Here is an 18,812-nt window from a genome sequence, read left to right as displayed (position 1 = left end):
CCATCTCGCGATGAAGAAAGGAAAATCGGCCAACATTTCAGCACATTGGAAATCAAGACTTGGGCCAAATGGCTGAGACCCGGCGACTTACGGACCTAATCCACGGTCACGTAGGAAGTCTTACTTATATACCACCTGAGAATGCGACAGCGCAGCCTGGGACTTTTCACTCCAGTCGCGTAACAGCTGAACGTGAGTTCATACAATCTCTTTGCGCGCATCGCAATAGTAACAAAGATGTCCAGCACCTCACTTCAAAGTCATTGGATCTTCAGCAGAGTTGTACCCGCCTTCAAAAACTCCTGCTCCGGAGATCTCGTCCAATTTATGGCAGGAAAGAAGAGTTCAAAAGCGATGGCTACTCCAGGCTCATCCCGAAGCCTTCATGGGCAACTCGGCGCTATCGGAACTACTACAGGAGAATATGGATCGCTACTCAAAGGTCGAGGGCAAAGTTAGCGATCAACCATTACTTGCTATCGGGCAAATGACGAATGTGTCGAATCACTCAAGAATTACCGGATCACCCATGCTTGCGGCTGCTACGGGAGAGTCAGGAGAGCTGCTTAGACTGGCTCGGATCGATCAATCGAAATGGAAATGGGGAAACGATAAGCGCACGACTCTTCAACCCTCTGTGATTGACCCTGATGATCCCGAGGAAGAGGCCATTTGGGCCAGCGATGGTCTGCCAATTTCTCAAGTCAAATTCGCAACTAGTCTCACAAGATATGATGCCATTCGCTGGCTCATTGTTCAGAAGCAAACTTCGACCACGATTCTCCATCCAGAATATCACAAGGTCCCAGTGGCTCAATCGTCTGCTTCTGACCTCAATATTCATCAGTCACGCCTGTCGCGAATCGATCCTAACCCGATCCTGGCCGTCTCTCATAAGATGACTGGTGGCAACGCGCAGGTTGACGTTGCTTTCAATCCGAACTCCAAGGGCCTGCCACCACAGATCGCCATCATTGACGAGTGTGGATATTGGTCAATATGGGACATCTTAGGGGGGAACAAGCTGAAAACACGACTTCTGCCTTACTCATGTGGGCATGTCTCGGATGGATTGTTGAACGATCTGCCCTCCACGACAGAGCATCCTGCTGAAAAGCACGGGGTTTTATTTGTCGGCACTGCCAAAGTGGACAGTTTCTGGGAAGATGGTTCACAGAGTGCTGATGATTCTGGAGGATTAGCGCAACGATCGAGTCATCTGCTGATCTGGAACAGGGAGAAGTATGAAGTTGTTGATCTCGTATCGCACATAGCTCTGCCCCAACTCTCATTATTGGCTCGTCCAAAGTCCAAACCTGATGCAATTCTTGACATCAGAGTCAGCCCAGCCAACCAAAATCACATATTCGTCTTAACCATGCGCACTATTTACTGGATTGACTTATTTACGAAAAGCACGCAGGAGGAGGAGGAAGGACCAAAACCGACTATTCTGATATCCTGCCCTCGTTTGTTGGACAGAGAAGGGTTGCGAATGACAACATGCCTTACTTCAGAAGGTGGACAAGAGGCTGCTATGGTGTTTGTCTTTTCTCCGACTCACAGACAACTTCAAACCTACTGGTTCGGACAGTCAAAGACAAGCGGCCTTCCTTATTGGCACCGTGATACGCTTACTCTTCCTCAAAATGGCGAATCGGCCAGTGGCGATATTCAATCACTCGAAATCCACCCGGTCAGGCTCACGCGGGATGGGGACGCTTCGTCTGGCCTTGGAGCCTATTATTACCGTGCAGGAGTTCAATTCTACCAAGGCAGCATCCTGAGCAAGAATTTGGGTGTGCAATACTGCATCTGTGTCTCAGTCAAAGATCGCAATATGCAGATTTCGTTGCCTAGTGGGCGGGTTGGTCGTAACAAGTCAGACGAAGCGCAGCGCTGGAAAAAGAAACGAAAACAGTTCATTAGACATATGGGCAGCACGTTTGTGCTTCCTGAAGGCATGGCTGATAACAACATCAAACATGTAGTAAAACCTAGCAATCGATCCAAGGACCTCGATAAGATGAAGAGCAGAGCATCTGCAGTTTTCGGGCCTATAAGCTTGAACCTGGATGGCTTGTGCCGTTCTCTTCAACAGACCTTGCTGGCTATTTCAGACGGTCTTCATGATATACCACCCGCTTTACTCTCAGCTATTCAAGAGAATATCACTGAGGGGGTGGCTGAAGGGAGACTTCCTCTAAAGACTTGGAAAGAAATCGGCGACGAGCTTGGTCCGATGGATTTACGAAATGGGTTTCACGAAACACAACCCGATATGCTTGATTTGTTTGCAGGCGATGATGGACAAACAGTCGTGACGCAACTCGGAAGACAGACTTCTCAAGAGTGGATTCGGGAACTTGTCAGTTTGTCACACCTTAACCAAACATACGTTGATCTCTGGCTTGATCCGCTGGAAGGAAGAATACCTCAACAAGAGGAGGAAATAAGAAGGGGCTGGATCGCAGACTTGGCTAAGGACATGTTCCTCGCGACAGCTGGAGTTATGGTTCAAGATATGCCCCTTTTGGGACCGATAAGTCAAGAGGAAGATGGACGAACTCAGCCCACTCAGTCGAGTGTAGTTCGAATCAACTCATCGCAGTCATCAGAAGGTGGAATTCCTTCATCGCCTCTCAGTGCGACACCAAACATTGCCAATGATGCAGCGATCAGGCGACTACAGCTCCTCGCCCCATCATTGAGATTGGACAAGATGGAAAATGCCAAACAGTCTAACGTGCTGTCATACTGGCCCACCGAACGTGGTGTTAGTACAGATGACTACATGTCCAGCGTTGCTATTGCTAGCGACAGAAAGTTTGACGAGGCAAGATTGCGACTGCAAAGGATCGAAAACAAGCGTAAGGCCCAGAACGACAAGTACAAACTTCCACCGTTTATGAGAGAGGGAAGAGACCCCAAGGCCATAAAGACTTCCGTGCGAACTACAGCGGGCAACCCCATATCTTCGCCGATGCGTCCTCGGAGAGAAGAGCCCATGGCGCTGCCACCGATATCTGTTGCTCCCACGCCTCAAACCATGTCGAGCCAGCAAGGCATACCTTCGTCATCACAGAGTCAAGGACTCTTTGGGCCCTCGTTTGCTATGAGCCAGCCTGTATCGGGCATCTTTGGAGATAGGAAGAAGGCTAAGAAGAACAAGAGGAAGAGTGGATTTAGATGAAGCAAGCGAAGCAAATTACAGGAGTTTTGGCTATGCATTCAGGGTTATTGATGATATACATGACATATATAATTGCTATTATTTAATTGCTAGTCAGGAAATCATGAAGATTGGTTGTTTCTCACTGGGGTTTGGATTGTGCGACCTTGGGCCAGTTATTAATGTTCATGATATCCAGTCTTGGACGCTTATGTAGGGGACCCAGTGCTAAAACGTCATCCTCGATTGTCAATGGTTCACTTGACTTACAACCAACATCAACTCAACCATCACCACGAGCTTGAGCCAGATTCGCAGAATCAACTGCCCTTACAATTAATTACTTATTGCGGAACTATTCAGATCATTTGAACATCATGTCTCACTGCCATGATGAACATTCTGGCCACGGCCACGACCACGATCATGAGCATGATCACTCCGACGACATCACACCAGCAGTGCAGTTCTCACTCTACAGTCAAATCAACTTTGATCATATTGTCACTCTGAATGAAGCCCAGCGAGATGCTGGTCAGACCATCGTTAAGAAGACGTGGCAAGAGAGACTCAGCGTTGAGCCTGAGCTAGAGAGTGACGTTGATGAGCAGCTTCTCATGACAGTGCCGTAAGTAAACCCCATCTTATATACAAGTATTGTACTGAATTACATCAGATTCACGGCCCAAATCAAGCTTCACTCCATCCTCATCCGCACATCCCCTTCAGCCTCAGCCCCCAAAACCCTCCATCTCTTCATCAACCGAGACGATCTCGATTTTGCAGCCGCCGAGGAGTCAGACCCTATTCAAACTCTCGAGCTCTCTCAGACAAGCGATCTGCAAGAGATTCCCGTGAAGAGAGCCCTGTTTGGAAAGGTGCAGCGGCTGGTGCTCTTCTTTGTGGACAACTTTGGCGACGGTGATGAGGATGTTACCCGAATCTCGTACCTGGGCTTCAAGGGTGAATGGACTCAACTTGGACGAGCGCCTGCGAATATCATCTACGAGGCTGCTGCTAACCCGGGAGATCATAAACTCAAGGGTACGAGTGTGAATCAGATGGGGAGCGGTATTGGAGGGAGGGGTCCTGGAGTTTAGAGAGGATAAAGGTCAACACGATTCATCAGCAACAAAAGAAGAATAAATAGAGAGACTAAATGATAAAGTCTCATAAACTATCAAATACGAAATCAATTCAAATCGCTTCGTTAAATGATTTCATAGCATCTTTCACTCCCAGACTGTTGTGCCATTTCACTACAGCCAATGCTAGCCGGGAATTCTCCGGGTGCTGCAAAAGCTCTCCAGTATCTCAGCCTCACCCAAAATCTTTCACCACTATCAACCGATCCGACCCATCGCCCTCAATATCCCACCCACGGCGGCCCAATTGCTCTCCTCGACAGCGTCACCGCCGCTGTCGACACGCCGCCTTCAAAAATGTCTCCTCGTCTGCCAATTCGCCTGGCCCTCCCACGGCCCTGCGCCGTCGCCGCCCGGCCTCTCCTCCTCCCACTCACAGCTACCCGCGGTGTCAAGTATGGATGGACCACGGCTCCTCCTCGCAACAAGCACAAGCGATTCAACCAGCCTTCTTCCGGTCTTCCTGCTCTTACGAATGGTCCTGCTGCTGCGCTGAAGCGTCGGGAGAATACTACGCCTCTGCGCTCGGGTGTCCTTGCTACCAAGAAGGGCATGACTAGTGTGTTTGTTGGAAAGACCCGTGTGCCTTGCACCGTGCTGCAACTCGATCAGGTTCAGGTTGTCGCCAACAAGACCCGACAGAAGAACGGTTACTGGGCTGTGCAGATTGGTGCGGGCTCGCGTGATGGTCGAAACGTCACAAGCCCATTGCTGGGTTACTACGAGGCCAAGGGCATTGCACCCAAGGCTGAGCTCGCCGAGTTCAAGGTCCGAAACGAGTCTGGTCTTCTGCCCGTTGGTGTTCAGATTCTTCCCGACTGGTTCAAGAAGGGCCAGTACGTCGATGTCAAGGGCCGATCGCGGGGTATGGGTTTCGCTGGTGGTATGAAGCGCCACGGCTTCTCCGGTCAGGAAGCTTCGCATGGTAACTCCAAGAACCATCGAACAATCGGTACAACAGGTCCCTCGCAAGGCAGTGGTAGTCGTGTCATGCCCGGCAAGAAGATGCCTGGTCGTATGGGCAACGAATTCGTCACAGTGCAGAACCTCAAGGTCATGATGGTGGATAACGACTTGGGTATTGTGCTAGTCGGTGGACCTATTGCCGGTCCCAAGGGTCGTGTTGTTCGTCTTCAAGACGCCAAGAAGCGAAAGGCTCCTCCTCAACCTCATCGTGAGGCTGCTTTGGCTACTCTATTGGAGCGCAACCCCGATCATGAGGTTAAGCTCCAGGAAGCCCGGGAGAGGCATCTTCAGCTGAAGAATGAGAGAGAAACGGCGCAGCTTCAAGACTAATGACTTTTACCATGGATTGTAAGAGGGACTTTGTACTACGTATGATAAAATGGGAGAGATCATAAGCGGGCTTTTTGTATTATACACACACACACACACACACACACACACACACACACACACACACACACACCATCTACTGTACAGATTCGACTATAACCGGAGTACCCAGGGTTATCAAATTCATTTTAACAACAATGCTCGCCTCCCATGTTCCCTTTGAGTGGCCCATCATGCCTCACTTGTATTCGACCTGCTTTCGGAATCCTCTTGTAGGAGCATCTTCCTCCACAGCAGGAAGATCCTCACCACCTCCAATGAGCGCCTTGAAAGGATCACCATTATCCAAAAGGTCCAACCTCGTACCATCGCTCATGGTAAGACTCCACTCTGTAGTTGAGAAAAAACCCTTGCTGGTAGGTCTATTACTGGCGAAGCGCATAACACCCTCGCCCTTTGTGCCTCGTACTGAGAACCAAATATCGATACGGCCGTGAAGCTGGTTCATCTCGCCGTGAATCCAGGGGATTTGGTGCTTGAAGTAGATCTCATCACCGAGGAGATTGCGAGCATCTTGGTTGGTTCGTAGAGCGTAGAGTGTCGAGGAGACGACGGGTGAGGACATCTTTTGGTAGTTGAAGATAGCGACTGATGAAGCGGCCACGATGAGGAGGAAGATGGGGAAAGTACGGCGCCAGCGGAATGTCACATCAGCTACATCTACACAATCATCAATGTCAGTCTAATCCAAATGCTTATTAAGTCTCAATTGTCCGTACCTGGAAGCTCTCGGTCCGCCCTCCTCGACATCATGGGCCCATCTCCAGGCTTCGGCGCGGGAGTCATCCATCTTCTCTGCGCAGGTCTCAATGTGACAGTTCTTGACTTGAGAACAGCCGCCAAGCGTCGTCGGACGATCCGAGGTAGCGCTAGTTGTTGCGACATGGTGATTTTGCGCTTAATTTCTGGTGATCAACCGTATCGTGGTTGATCAGCTGAGGCTCAATTCAATTGCTTGACATCGGCGAAATTTTGCTGCCGGACGCCGACCCGATGTTGCTCACTCAAGGTGGGGCAAGGGCCGGTGTGGCGTCATAAGGCTGAGCCTCACTTCAACCTCGTGGACAGTTTTACCATGTGACTGACGAAAGACAGGCTCCTACATCACAACCTGGCCTCAACTGTTTCTTATTCTTAATACTCTACATTTTCTCTTCGGATTAAGTCTTTCGTCGGATCTTAGCGACTTTGTCATGCCTGCTTATCAGGGAACGACAGCCCGTTTGAGGCGCACATTTCACTATCCAGAGGAAGACTCTACAGACTCACAGCCTGAAGCTTTGGATGAACAAGGTATACCATAGCAGTCTTGGCAAAATACCTAAAATACACATCTAACACTAATCTTAGAACAACAAGACTACATCAATCAGCTTGCAGCGGAAAATGCTGCTCGAGATGTTCAGTTTCGCCGCTTCCTCCTCGCCATACCCCTCCTGGCAACCATCCCCTATCTTCCCGCCCTCATAAACCCCCCTACAGCACTTCTCGCTCTTCTAAGCCTAACCTCTCTCTTCTCTACGGCATATCTTCTTCATCACCAACCACCAGCATCATCAGGAATCCCATTCCTTGATAGCTGGGCAAAGCCCAAAACTCCACGACCCACTCGCCCACCATCATTATCAACAAGAGAGTCTTCAGGCGTGTTTGACGATGATGATGATGATGATGACGAGGTAGACGATGTGCCGTATGTACCTCGTGGGAGGCCACGACAACGCAGGAGTTCGTTCAGTTATGTCGAAAGAAGGTCGCCTCTCGAAACTTATCTGCCCTATCTAAATTTGGGTCTCGGCCTAGTTTTGATTTTGATGGCCTGGGCAATAGGCAGAACAAAAAGTGAAGCCGTGTGGCCCGGAATGGGATACTTGCCCTTGGTGGTCTATGGTATTATTCTGGTGTCAAAGATGGTCATGGGCAGTGTTGACCCCGAGAAGGAGTTGTCGTCGCTCAAGTATGACTACAAAGGTGCCTAATCATAATAATTAAGCATTTAGTTAAGTAGGTATAACAAGTGCAAGTACACAGTGATAAATAGTTCTATCCGATCAACGCATGTCTTCAAATCTCCCTTTTTCTATCCGTCCCAGCCATTTCAGTCGTTATTTGGGCATTTCTCATTACAGCCATCTACATGTCTATCGAATCATTGAAACGCAAAATACCATGACTTTTCAGAACTCCATCGACACCCTTGGGTGGTCGAGGGAAAGGATCAGTCATAGGGCTCGCATCCGGTGAGTCCGATGACTTGTCTGTCACCAAAGCCAGCCCATGAGACTTGATAGCATCCACCAGTGCGGGTACCATATCCTATCGGCAGTCAGCAAACGGTTTATCAATAGCAGAGAGGAGTAATTCCAACATACCAGTAGTCGAGAATAGCATATTAATCCCATGAAGTTATTGCTTTGGGCAATTCTCACCACCTCCTTAATAGAGGTACTGCGCCTTCCGCTGGGTCCCGAGGTCTCCTCTCGTCCTAAGTCGTTACACAAGAAGACAGGGAAATTGGGCTGCTTCCAATTCAAGGCTGTGCATAGTCGAGGGCTGAAGCTGCTGAATACAATCGACCGTACCACATCAGGAGCCTGTGCACGTTGTGTCCTTGCATGCTCGAACACAATGTTGAGAATCGAATCAACAAACACGTTGACATCCAAAGCAGGTCCAAGCGAAAAGGCCTTTTCTTCCTCGGGAGTCGGGTACAATACTTGGAGGTTAACATGCATTCCAGGGTTGAGTAAAGCAAGTGCTTCCTGAAGTGTCACGCCGGCCGTCGCAAGGATGTGATAGACCTCAGCCATGCTTTCAGCTGACTTGGTTTTCAAGTTGGGAAGTTCTGCACGGCTGTTGCTCCTGATAGTCATAGAAGTGAATTGTTCCAGAGTCAATCGGCAGACAGGAATATCAAGGCCACCGCAGGCTATTGTCCATCTAGGCCAGAGCACAGGGACACCGTCACTGGTATACTGGACAAAGAGCCTTACATAATCGCCAGAGAGGCTCGATCCAGTAACAATAGCACTCGTTGGTTGGTTGAATTGGCTTGTTGCTTTCCAGTAGGTTTCAAAGTCGGTAATCTCCAGAGGTTGCCCTTGGAATGGCTTGATGACCTGCACAGTGAAGCTGATCTGGCCAATAGCGCGAAGGCGGGGATCAAACAATGGCAAATAACATGCTGAAGAGCCTTGTAATCCCTTGAAGATGCTTGACAGGGCGACCGTCTTGGCAATAACCTTTGCGCCATATGTGGGGAACACGTCGATATCGAGGCTGAAAGTATCCAAGTTGTCAACCTGGAAGGATACGATACGAGTGTCTTCTTGGAAAGGTAGAATGATATTCTTCGGTATAAGATCCGAAACTTTTGAAGAAATCGTGAGGCGAGCGGCAGGGTATTTTCCGTCCTGGAAGAAGACAAGGGGCTGTTCCTCGAAATCCCCGAAGGAGATCTGAATAACTGTCTTTGTGTCGAGGAAGTTGTGTCCGTATCGGCGCAGAGGAATGATTGGAGGAGGAAGCTCGAGTTCGGGGATCGCATCGGGGTCAAGAGACATGGGCAGAGGCGCAGTACTTGAGTCCATAGGACCCAAGGCAGGCTGCACCATGAAGGGGCTGGCTCGTGGGCGTGTGTTGAACGGAGTTAGCAATTTCATACATGCAAGGTGTCCCTCCCAAGCAGCATAGTACATGGCTGGAAGATCCTTCTCATCCACGATGCTTGCATCGACCCCAACCTTGAGTAGTGCTTGAAGACAGTCGACATTGCCTTCGCTTGCAGAATGTACCAGTGGTGTCCATCCATAAAGTTTATCAACTTGGTCGAGATCAGCGCCATATTGTTTGAGGAGTAGGAGCAGTTCTGAGGTTTGGCCAGCTCTCGCTACGAGATGCTGAGGGTAAAGGCCTTCAGCATCAGGCAAGATCTTAGCCCCATGCTTCAGCAGCATCTCAACCACGGCCACCGAGCCATGTTCGCAAGCGAGGTTCAAGGGGACATGATCCGAATCAGAGAACGGATCGATACGTGCAGATCTGGCAAGGAGAAGTTCGATGCAGTCGAGATGTCCGTGGATAATAGAGTGGATCAAGGGGGTGAAGTTGTCGTGGTCTATGAGGTCGATGGTTTTTTGATTTGCTACACAGTAGTCAGCCAACTAAATCAATACATGAACATTATTCAGCAACTTACCGTCCAAGAGGACCTTGAGCATTTCCAATCTTCCGTGAAGGCTGGCATAATGCAGAGGAACCCGGCCGTAGACATCCGTTCTATCCACAACAACATTGACTGACAAGCCCCACTCCAGGACGTACTGCTTGCCATAGATGGCAGCTTGGTGCAGGCAATTTCTCTCATTGATATCATCATAAGAGTGGAGATCAACGAGACCTGTATCGAGTAGGACTCGCAGGGACTCTTGTGGAGCTTCTGAGATGGCTGCCAAGAAGGTCCGCGTGACCCTTTCCATCAACGAGCTATCACCATCTCCGGTGTCGTTGGCGGAGCGCATCCGTTGAAGAAGATCCTTCAAAGACTCGAGGTTTCCTGTAATAACAGTATCAAGGAGCAGTGTGTCTGCGTCCCCTTCATCAGTGCCGACGAAATGCTGCGAGGTCACCACGTGTCCCGACTGAAAGTTGACTTGGATTCCATCTGACCAAGCACCAAGCTCTTGTAGACTTGTGGTGGCCTGATCAGAAAGCTCGCTTATTACTGTAGCATTGAAGAATGGCTGGACTTCGACGGCTCTTGAAAGGTAGAGCTCCTTTGTCTTGGACTTTGACGTCTTGTCCCACTTTTTGAGAATCTTTGAGAAAGCAGTACCATTGATCTCGACAAACTGTTGGAGTTTGTTTAGGTCGGTAGCAAACTGCTGGAAGCCTTCCTCGAGGGTAGTGAACTTGGCTGAGCGCCGAGAGATGCCATGACGAGACTGTATCACCTTCTTCTTGTCCAGTAGCGTCTTGAGGCGAATTTTCAGCTACGGTATGTTAGCTGCATGTGTCATTATTATGTTCTGGACGTGATACAAACCTCGGCTTCCTTCTGCAGGTAGAAGGCGTTGACCTTGTCGAGTTCCCGTTCCTGTTCTTCATTTAGCAACCATTTCGGGATGTTCATGACGAAGACGTAACACCAGAGTGAACTTACCAGTTGGAAGAAGAAGGTGGCTTTGTTGGCCTGGAGAGCGGCCTGGGAATCCACGGGGGTGGCTGAGCGGAGAACATCGTTCTGTGAGGTTAGGGTAGGGGTCGCAGACAGCTTCTTGATGAGCTACATGGCAGCGTGTCAGTGGAAGAAGTCCCAAGAGTTGGTCGAAATGCAATCTGGTGGCGATGAAGAAACGTGGATGTGTAGGGGAGGACGAATGGAAAAACAAGGAATTGCTTTTGGCCAGCCACTGTCACACTGCGCAATACTTCATACCCCAAGGTGATGGGGTCTGCGAATGAAGCAGGGCATATACTCGGAGAACGATAGCCCAGGACGGTAGTGGGAACAGTAAGGGCAAGGGCAGGGACACGAATAGGAACCTGAGAAGCCAGTTGGCAACCAGAGTTGAGAAATGCAGACCGAGCAACTGGAAGAGGAAGGATTGTAAGGGCCTTGGAAAAAGTGATAGTGGACCGAGCACTGCAGCGTGGGAGATGACAGCGGAGTCGGTAGATGGACGGACGCCGGGGCTCTCGGTGGCAGGAACGGAAAGGTTAACAGGGGCGGGAATGACATGGGCGTACCTTTTTCAAGGCCTTATAGTTGACAAAGCTGGCAGCATATTCGGGCACCTCAAGCTGACGCTTCTGGATCTGCTTGCCAAACTTCCTATAGGAGAATGTGAGTAAGCTATGTGCTCATACTACAGACCATGACGGCAGAGTTGTCGTTAGTCTGCGAAGAGCTTCCAGCTCAGAGTGGGTTCTTGAAGGGTCCCTGAACCACTGCGAGCTGGGCAACTCTTGGCATAGAAACAAGGAGCAAGGAAGTACGGATATATCTTACATGTTGCGGCGTGGGCGCCCACGGGAACTCTTGGTAACTTAGAGAGCAGACGAGGAAGCGGATAGGTGAGAAGGAATGGTTGACTTAGCGATCGCTGCTTGGAGGGAGCAGTGAGCGAGGATGTGTGGCTGGAAATATGCGAGTCTCAGTGTCAGTTACAGCGTCCGTGTGGTATCTTGCGTGTGTTTTGTGTGTATGTGCAACAGTGCAGTGTTGAGGGGGAGGGTAGGTAGGTAACGAAATAGAGACCAGCCAGCAGCGGAGACATGACCAGGTCAAGCAAGACAGAGACCAGAGCAAGGAACGGGGTCTTTGAGAAGCTCCATAAAGATGCACATGAAAGATGAGCCAGGCATTGAAGGTGCATGTCAAAGTCAGACCAAGATCAGCTCAGCCCAGGCAGAGTTGTTGAAGAGCCCCGGTGGAGTGTGAGTTGAGACCCTGTGGATGCGTCCCGTTTCTTCACAGCCAACGCAAGCAACCACTTGTTTTCCAAGTAATTCCACTTCTCTTTTCCTCTCTTGCACAAGCTTGTCATGTATAGAGTGGCACACACACGATAAACGCCCGGTTTCTTCAGGGTCTTTGCTTGGGCCTTGACCCATCACCCGACAGCCCGGTTATCCTTAGACGACGTCCGAGATCGACTCCTGTAGGGCACGTGGGGGGGTGGTACCTTGACCAAGTCTATGCCATCACTTTGGTTGGGCCAGCAGCGTGAGAAAGGGCGTGAAGTGCTGACGAAAAAAACGCTCGCGAATAGCGTGTCCTCCAAGTGTGTGTATATAGAAACCAGATGCAGTTTATGGGTAAGGGTTCGATAGAATTATGAGAGTGAAGGGTAAGGCAGGGTTGAATCGGATTGGATTGGATACGATTGGAGATCCTCACTCACCAAAAGCCGAGGCACTTGCTCTCAAAGACTCAGTTGATAAAGCACAGACCGATAGTCAAATCAGTAGTATTCCTTGAATGTTCCAGGCCAGTTAAAGGACCTTGTTCGTTATGTGTCGAGCCTTGAAGGGAGTAGAATCCACTGAGACGAGGCTGGCCTGGCTCAGGTTGTTGAGTCCCGTAAGTTGACTGAAGTTGACGTGACGTGGATCCGAGGCGTGTTCAAAAACGGCAAGTGATTTTAACAACAACAATTTCTTCTTTCCAATAGTGAGACCTTCAATTGTAATTGGTAAGAAAGGACTTCAGAATATAACCAACGTCGCGGTGATGGTGTTTTTTTTATTATGTCAAAAGACAAACTTGATGGGAACCGAAAAACTGCCCCTCTATGGATGCTCTAAGGTGAAGGAAAGCACAGGCTCAGCCCAGTGAGTGGCTCTTGCAACGAGACGGTCAACCAAAATGGTAGCCATTAACCAAAAAGAAGCGGGGACATGTATGACATAGACTGTCTATAGCGCTGGACTCCCTAGGTCTAAGCAGCAAATGACCTCGTGCCTTGAATAGTTCTCTTTTTACTTGCTCATTCTCCTCTTTCTCGACTCGATCACGACTCTCATGGTCCCACGACGTTACCAGCATGGCGGGGCAATTCAAAAGTTCAAGTCATGACTTGTTCCGCCCAGCTAGTCCCCTAACAAAGCACCACTACTGTACGCCTATTCGGAAGATACACCACTATCAAGCATAAGGTCCCGAACAAGCATCCGCTAATCTCAAGCCGTCCGTTGAACGATCCGCACATCCAATGACCATCCCGCATCCGACCCCGTGCTCGAGCGACAGGCGGTCCGGCTCACAGCTCCGGGCCATATCTCCATCTTTAGCTGTGCGATGCAATGCAATGCACGAGCCTGTCTCCTGTGCATCGCAACGGAGCCTGTCGGGTGTTTCTCCGCGCGTACTTCTTCCACTTACGTTACAATAATGATTCTAATGACCTGCCTTGTTTCCATTGGTAAAGCCGAGACGGAACGTCATGGAGCAAGGGGTCTCAAGAGGCTCCAGACTCAAGAGCGACTGACTGTACAGCTCCTAGGGAATTTCTTATGTCATTTTCCCCGTCTCAGCTCCATCACCATAAGAACTTGCACGACTCGAGGCACGTCTCCGTTTCCTAGTTCATGAGTAAGGAATGAATAATCCTTCAGGCTTGGTCTATGCCTGTCACTGTTGACATTGGTTGGCCGCACACAAACATCCACTATGCGAGAGCTCTTATCGTCGTATGTCCTATGGAACTGGATGTGCTATGCAAGCCAAGAAACGAACACCGAGTCCGCACCGACGTCTCATGATATCGTTACTCTAGAAGGGTCGCGGGTCATGATGCGCAATGTGGAAGGACAGCAGAGTGTGCAAAAACCAGGAAAAGAAAGGCTACTATATGCTACCTACTGAACCGTCGTGAAATACGATACGGAGCTATAACCAGAAACAGACCACCCATGTTTGCTATGACAGCGAGAGTGGCACCAAAATCTTCGACTATGCTGCTCTCATGACTCTCGACTACGTCTTCATGACTTCCATCCTCTTCCAAGATCAGACTGTACGACTGGTCTATGTCAATCTGCTACCATCTAGTTCTTCTTTGCCTCCGTGTCTTTAGACTCGCTCAGGTTATCAGCCATGGCCTCAGCAGTAGCCTTCTTCAAGCGCTCGCTGTCATCAGTCTTATCGTCCTTGATCTTCTGATGTGTTTCCCTCTCATCTTCACTGTCTCCGAGACTAAAGGGGTCGTTCTCTGCGATAGGGCTTGGCTCAACCGCCGACATGGGCTGCCACTTGCTTCCCCTTGTGCCACTCGCGGGAGCTGCATCCTTGGGTGGCACTCTAGGTGAAGAGTCGTACATATTGATTTCTTCAGTCTCCTCCTTGAAACCAACTCGTCGGCCGTTGCTGGGCTTGGGTGAAGCTGATGGGGGAGGGGGCTTATACATGCCAGTATTGGCCATGGGTCGGCTCACAGGCGCTGCAGGTTGTCAACATTTGCTTCAACTCAATCCAGGTATCAGTACTCACTTCCATCAGAAGAAAACTTCATGCCAGCGAAATCATCGCTGAGGACTTGAGGATCCGCATCATATCGGTCATAATCACCGCTTCGCCTGCTGGACTCTCCGGGACGACGGAAGGGCTCTCCTTGTCGTTGCGTCTGCTCTTCACTCTCATCAAAGTTCTCCTCGATCTTCTTCTTGATGTTTGTAATCCATCCGTTGACCTTTTCCTGTGTCTCGAAGAATCCCTTGCGTAGGTTTTCGCGAATAACAGGGAGGTCATCGTCAATGAAGCTGTGCTCACGGTCGTCACCCCATTCATCCTGACCTCGCTGACCCTGTCTTTGACCTCGGTTGGCAGTGCGCGACTCGTAGGCACCAACATTATCGTAGTGTTCTGCAAGCTGGCGTGCATATAGCTCGTCTGCCTCCAATTGCGACATCTGGGATCGGTTCTGAGGCCTAGGGGGTTGAGGCGGGGGGACTTCGTCGGCGGGTTCGTTTTGCGCAGCATCAGGATCGGTCATCTCTATACGTACATCAGTTTATCGTGCCCTCTAGTAAGAGTCTGTGTAAGCGTACCCAGCAAAGCATGGAACGCAGGCTCAACGCGACCACCGCTAGCTCTCAATACAGCCTTGATGACACTCAGCTCTACGCTAGGGAATGCTTCCTTGAGTATAGTCTCATTCTTTTGCGCTTCGGAAACAGGTCGGGGAGGCTTAGGAGGCGCTGTCTCGTTCGTGGGTGATGGTGCCTGAGCCTGAGCCTGAGTCTGGGTGGTAGTGGTGTTGGTCGCAGCAGCGGGTGTAGTGTTGCTATCGAGAACGCCAGATTCCTGAACATCATCGTCGTCAAGATCAAGGGGTCGCGCAGTAGTAGGCGACTCAGGTCCACTCTCGGCGGTGGCCTTGTTCTAGCAGGAGAAGTCATGTTAGCAGAAATCCTCTAACATCAGCCATCCAAGACAGTTCTCGAAAGGAGTAGTAGTATACCGTTTCTCCAGGGGCTGACATCCTGATCGCACTTGTCGTTGGTATGATTTAGTTTCAGTCTGAAGTTATCACGAGTTCGCAGTCGAGATTTGATTAGAAGTCGGTTGAAAGATGGGCAATATCCAGGGAAATTGGGGATTTCGCTTCAGCCTGGCCTTGCTTGTGATATTAAAGATGAGGCGCGAGGGGTCAATCAGCCTACACGAAGCTGATGACGTTGACCCACTCGCCACAATGCATTCTTAGTGGGAAGGTTGCTCTGATTGGCTGTAGCTCTGACAGCAGTATCAAGTGTAGGGTAACTTTCATGCGTCTCATGAAGCTTGACTTTAAACATAAAGCTTCATGCAAAATGAGTCGTGTTCAAACAAGCTGAGTTTTGTGCGCACATAGAGGGAAAAACATACGGGTGGTGTGAGAGACTCTCTCCAAAGAGCAGTCTGCCGAGGATGCAGGCCGATCTACGGAGGAGGGTGAGCGGAACACCACGGACGGGCGCACCTAATGGCTTAAGTCGAGGGCTTCAAAACTGAGTTCGGAGGAATTTCCGAAGCTCTACTCCCCATCGCGAAACATCGCGAGAGCCTTCTTTATGTGATTGAAAAATACCCAGTCACTATTGTCATAGGCCAAACTGGTTCTGGAAAAACAACACAAATACCTCAATTCCTAGAACGAGCAGGATGGTGTTCAGATGGAAAGATCATTGGCGTCACTCAGGTAAGTAAACACAAAACCATGTCACCACAGAAACTAACGTTTCCCAGCCTCGTCGTGTCGCGGCAACCACAGTTGCGGTGCGAGTCGCCGAAGAAGTTGGCTGTGAGCTTGGCAAAGAAGTCGGATACTCAATTCGATTCGAGGATGTGACCTCGGCATCAACAAAGATAAAGTTTCTCACAGATGGCCTCCTCATCAGAGAAGCTCTCGTCGACCCATTGCTGACGCGTTACTCGGTTATCATGGTTGACGAGGCACATGAGAGGTCTATCAGCACTGATGTCTTATTGGGTCTCCTAAAGAAGATTCGCCGAAAGCGACCCGAGTTGCGTATCATCATCAGCAGTGCTACTCTTCAAGCTAAGGAGTTCTTGGAATTCTTCACAAGAAGCAGTGATGATCAGCCAAACAAAACAGACAAAAATGATGAAATCGGGACCATCGTCAGTCTCGAAGGGAGAACTTATCCAATAGACATACTCTACTTGGAGTCACCGGCAGAGAACTATGTTGAGAAAGCAATTGACGTGGTCTTTGATATTCATACCCAAGAAGGCGAAGGAGATATCCTAGTTTTCTTGACTGGCCGAGAGGAAATCGACAATGCGATACAAGCAGTCAGCGAGCGCATGCTTGATCTTGGCTCAAAACACGGGCCCCTGATGCCATTGCCATTATATGCTGGCTTGTCTACCGAACAGCAGATGTACGTGTTTGACAAGCCGCCAGAGGGCACCCGAAAGGTTGTCTTCTCTACGAATATCGCTGAAGCATCAGTCACAATCGATGGAATTGTATTCGTGGTGGATAGCGGATTCGTCAAACTACGAGCATATGACCCAAGGACTGGCATAGAGTCACTCACTGCTACAGCATTATCGAAAGCGGCAGCGTCCCAACGTGCCGGAAGAGCTGGCCGAACAAAACCTGGAAAATGCTTCCGGCTTTACACGGAGCAGAATTACCAGTCGCTGCCGGATGCCAATGTCCCTGAGCTTCAGAGGTCGAACTTGGCACCTGTAGTCCTGCAACTCAAGGCTTTGGGAATAGACAATATCGTGCGGTTCGATTTTCTATCTCCGCCACCATCTGAACTCATGGCCAAGGCTCTTGAGTTGCTCTATGCTCTAGGAGCTTTGGATGAGTATGCCAAGCTCACTCGACCTATGGGCTCAAGGATGGCCGAGTTGGCCGTTGAGCCTATGATGGCGAAAACCCTACTAGCGGCACCGTCCTTTGGATGCCTCAGCGAAGTGCTTACAATCGCGGCAATGACCAGTCTCGGAGGCAGTGTATGGTTCTCCCACGAAGGCGAGAAAAAGAAGATGGAGACATCACGCAGGAAGTTCGCCGTGGATGAGGGCGACCACTTGACTCTCCTTAACGCCTACCAAGCCTTTGTTACAAAGGGACGAAAAGAAGCAAAGTTCTGTCATGAAAACAACCTCAACTTCAAGTCCATGAGTCGAGCAGTCAGTATCAGAGCTCAACTAAAACGGTATCTTGAGCGATTCAGCATTAATATAGACGAGACGCTCGCTGGACAAGCATCACCGGAGGCGAACGTCAAAAAAGCAGAACAGATCCGCCGTTGTCTTACATCGGGCTACTTTGCCCACGCAGCAAGGATGCAACCAGACGGAACGTTTCGCAACGTCGAGGGCAACATGGTTCTTCACGCACATCCAAGTTCACTAATGTTCAACCGCAAAGCGGATTGGGTCATATTCCATGAAGCAATGGAGACGGGTAGCAAGATATTCATCCGGGATGTCACCAAGATCGAGAAAGGATGGCTCTTGGAATATGCGCCAGAATTTTACCAAATCACGACAGATCGGAGAGGATGAGGGGTCGATATGAAGGGAGATGGGGCCATCGATATGTGAAACTGCCAGGTCGGGGATAACTGGGATGGTATATGAATGGCGGTTTCAAAGCTTCGGGATCAAGGATAGCAATATTGGTTAAGGTGTGAGGCATTTCCCCACAGTGAAAATATCATTTGCTTGATTTATAAAGTGAGATGACATGACTGGAGGAAGCCTTGGCTGGTCAAGGGAGTCCTTGATTCCGACATGAACTGCTATGGATATCCATGGATGTTAAGCTGTTAGCCTGCCTGTCAAACACTGACCGCCATTGGATCAGACGAATCCCCAATATTGATGTTTTCGTATGGTAATAGCGTGGATGACGGTGAACGGGCCGAAGGCAAGGCAAAACAGAGTTCAAAACAATCCGCAGTATTTGCAACATGTGAAGGTGACAGTGGTGATAGCCTCGTCTCTCCGATGAAAGGGAGCTTGATCGTCCTGACTAATAATGGTGAACGGCTCAACTACCTAATAATAAACCATCCGGCTTCCCCGGCGGATCTATATGATATGCCGTGAGATGGCTCGCGGCGGAAGTCACCAAATCAAAATTACAAGCTCCATATTGACGTAGGCGAGC

The 18,812-nt window shown here is 49.8% G+C and overlaps 8 protein-coding genes across 12 annotated transcripts; 5 read left to right on the top strand and 3 right to left on the bottom strand.

Moving 5' to 3' along the window:
• Positions 1-68: 68 nt before the first annotated feature.
• Positions 69-3,193, top strand: FOXG_11173 (uncharacterized protein; the record flags this gene model as incomplete). Its single annotated transcript, XM_018390702.1, has 2 exons — positions 69-192; positions 246-3,193. 2 exons carry the CDS (start codon positions 69-71, stop codon positions 3,191-3,193), a joined length of 3,072 nt encoding a protein of 1,023 aa, XP_018249221.1.
• A 356-nt stretch (positions 3,194-3,549) lies between these two features.
• On the top strand, positions 3,550-4,272 carry FOXG_11172 (uncharacterized protein; the record flags this gene model as incomplete). Its single annotated transcript, XM_018390701.1, has 2 exons — positions 3,550-3,800; positions 3,849-4,272. 2 exons carry the CDS (start codon positions 3,550-3,552, stop codon positions 4,270-4,272), a joined length of 675 nt encoding a protein of 224 aa, XP_018249220.1.
• A 168-nt stretch (positions 4,273-4,440) lies between these two features.
• On the top strand, positions 4,441-5,723 carry FOXG_11171 (uncharacterized protein; the record flags this gene model as incomplete). Its single annotated transcript, XM_018390700.1, has 1 exon — positions 4,441-5,723. The coding sequence occupies one exon, from the start codon at positions 4,441-4,443 to the stop codon at positions 5,611-5,613; it is 1,173 nt and encodes a 390-aa protein (XP_018249219.1). The 3' UTR covers positions 5,614-5,723.
• On the bottom strand, positions 5,711-6,658 carry FOXG_11170 (uncharacterized protein). Its single transcript, XM_018390699.1, has 2 exons — positions 6,393-6,658; positions 5,711-6,333 (listed from the first exon to the last, which is right to left on the bottom strand). The coding sequence occupies exons 1-2, from the start codon at positions 6,556-6,558 to the stop codon at positions 5,852-5,854; spliced, it is 648 nt and encodes a 215-aa protein (XP_018249218.1). The 5' UTR covers positions 6,559-6,658; the 3' UTR covers positions 5,711-5,851.
• An 82-nt stretch (positions 6,659-6,740) lies between these two features.
• On the top strand, positions 6,741-7,990 carry FOXG_11169 (uncharacterized protein). Its single transcript, XM_018390698.1, has 2 exons — positions 6,741-6,966; positions 7,024-7,990. Exons 1-2 carry the CDS (start codon positions 6,867-6,869, stop codon positions 7,650-7,652), a joined length of 729 nt encoding a protein of 242 aa, XP_018249217.1. The 5' UTR covers positions 6,741-6,866; the 3' UTR covers positions 7,653-7,990.
• Positions 7,203-13,026, bottom strand: FOXG_11168 (ankyrin repeat protein nuc-2). Of its 4 annotated transcripts, none has more exons than XM_018390695.1 (8): positions 12,579-13,026; positions 11,684-11,811; positions 11,422-11,506; positions 10,835-10,957; positions 10,718-10,768; positions 9,872-10,664; positions 8,046-9,817; positions 7,203-7,989 (listed from the first exon to the last, which is right to left on the bottom strand). In XM_018390695.1, coding segments are annotated over exons 2-8 (3,009 nt in total). In that variant the 5' UTR covers positions 11,686-11,811; positions 12,579-13,026; the 3' UTR covers positions 7,203-7,806. The 4 variants fall into 4 exon arrangements, with proteins under 4 accessions (XP_018249214.1, XP_018249213.1, XP_018249216.1 ...); XM_018390696.1 differs by lacking the exon at positions 12,579-13,026 and adding an exon at positions 12,360-12,448 and having other exon boundaries at positions 7,553-7,989; XM_018390694.1 differs by having other exon boundaries at positions 11,684-12,969.
• Positions 13,027-13,763: 737 nt separating this feature from the next.
• FOXG_11167 (uncharacterized protein) lies at positions 13,764-15,845 on the bottom strand. 2 transcript variants are annotated; one of them, XM_018390692.1, is made up of 4 exons: positions 15,636-15,845; positions 15,223-15,556; positions 14,666-15,169; positions 13,764-14,615 (listed from the first exon to the last, which is right to left on the bottom strand). In XM_018390692.1, exons 1-4 carry the CDS (start codon positions 15,654-15,656, stop codon positions 14,224-14,226), a joined length of 1,251 nt encoding a protein of 416 aa, XP_018249211.1. In that variant the 5' UTR covers positions 15,657-15,845; the 3' UTR covers positions 13,764-14,223. The 2 variants fall into 2 exon arrangements, with proteins under 2 accessions (XP_018249211.1, XP_018249212.1); XM_018390693.1 differs by having other exon boundaries at positions 15,223-15,845.
• A 239-nt stretch (positions 15,846-16,084) lies between these two features.
• On the top strand, positions 16,085-18,548 carry FOXG_20473 (uncharacterized protein; the record flags this gene model as incomplete). The annotated part of the gene is made up of 3 exons (XM_018400756.1): positions 16,085-16,108; positions 16,155-16,355; positions 16,403-18,548. 3 exons carry the CDS (start codon positions 16,085-16,087, stop codon positions 18,203-18,205), a joined length of 2,028 nt encoding a protein of 675 aa, XP_018249210.1. The 3' UTR covers positions 18,206-18,548.
• Between the last annotated feature and the right edge of the window lie 264 nt (positions 18,549-18,812).

The sequence above is a fragment of the Fusarium oxysporum genome, chromosome 1, assembly GCF_000149955.1.
Source record: "Fusarium oxysporum f. sp. lycopersici 4287 chromosome 1, whole genome shotgun sequence".
Taxonomy (NCBI): Eukaryota; Fungi; Ascomycota; class Sordariomycetes; order Hypocreales; family Nectriaceae; genus Fusarium; species Fusarium oxysporum.
Note: the sequence above shows the minus strand (reverse complement) of the source record. Positions and strands in the feature narration are given on the sequence as shown.

Coding starts and splice junctions, on each gene's coding strand:
- FOXG_11169 (XM_018390698.1), top strand. CDS start 6,867: ATGCCTGCTTATCAGGGAACGACAGCCCGTTTGAGGCGCACATTTCAC. Junction 6,967..7,023: donor TGAAGCTTTGGATGAACAAG/GTATACCATAGC, acceptor CACTAATCTTAG/AACAACAAGACTACATCAAT.
- FOXG_11168 (XM_018390695.1), bottom strand. Junction 10,769..10,834: donor CCACCTTCTTCTTCCAACTG/GTAAGTTCACTC, acceptor AATGAAGAACAG/GAACGGGAACTCGACAAGGT. Junction 9,818..9,871: donor GCTCAAGGTCCTCTTGGACG/GTAAGTTGCTGA, acceptor ACTACTGTGTAG/CAAATCAAAAAACCATCGAC.
- FOXG_11170 (XM_018390699.1), bottom strand. CDS start 6,558: ATGTCGCAACAACTAGCGCTACCTCGGATCGTCCGACGACGCTTGGCG. Junction 6,334..6,392: donor GGCGGACCGAGAGCTTCCAG/GTACGGACAATT, acceptor ATGATTGTGTAG/ATGTAGCTGATGTGACATTC.
- FOXG_11167 (XM_018390692.1), bottom strand. CDS start 15,656: ATGTCAGCCCCTGGAGAAACG. Junction 15,557..15,635: donor TGTCAGCCCCTGGAGAAACG/GTATACTACTAC, acceptor TTCTCCTGCTAG/AACAAGGCCACCGCCGAGAG. Junction 15,170..15,222: donor TGCGTTCCATGCTTTGCTGG/GTACGCTTACAC, acceptor ATGTACGTATAG/AGATGACCGATCCTGATGCT.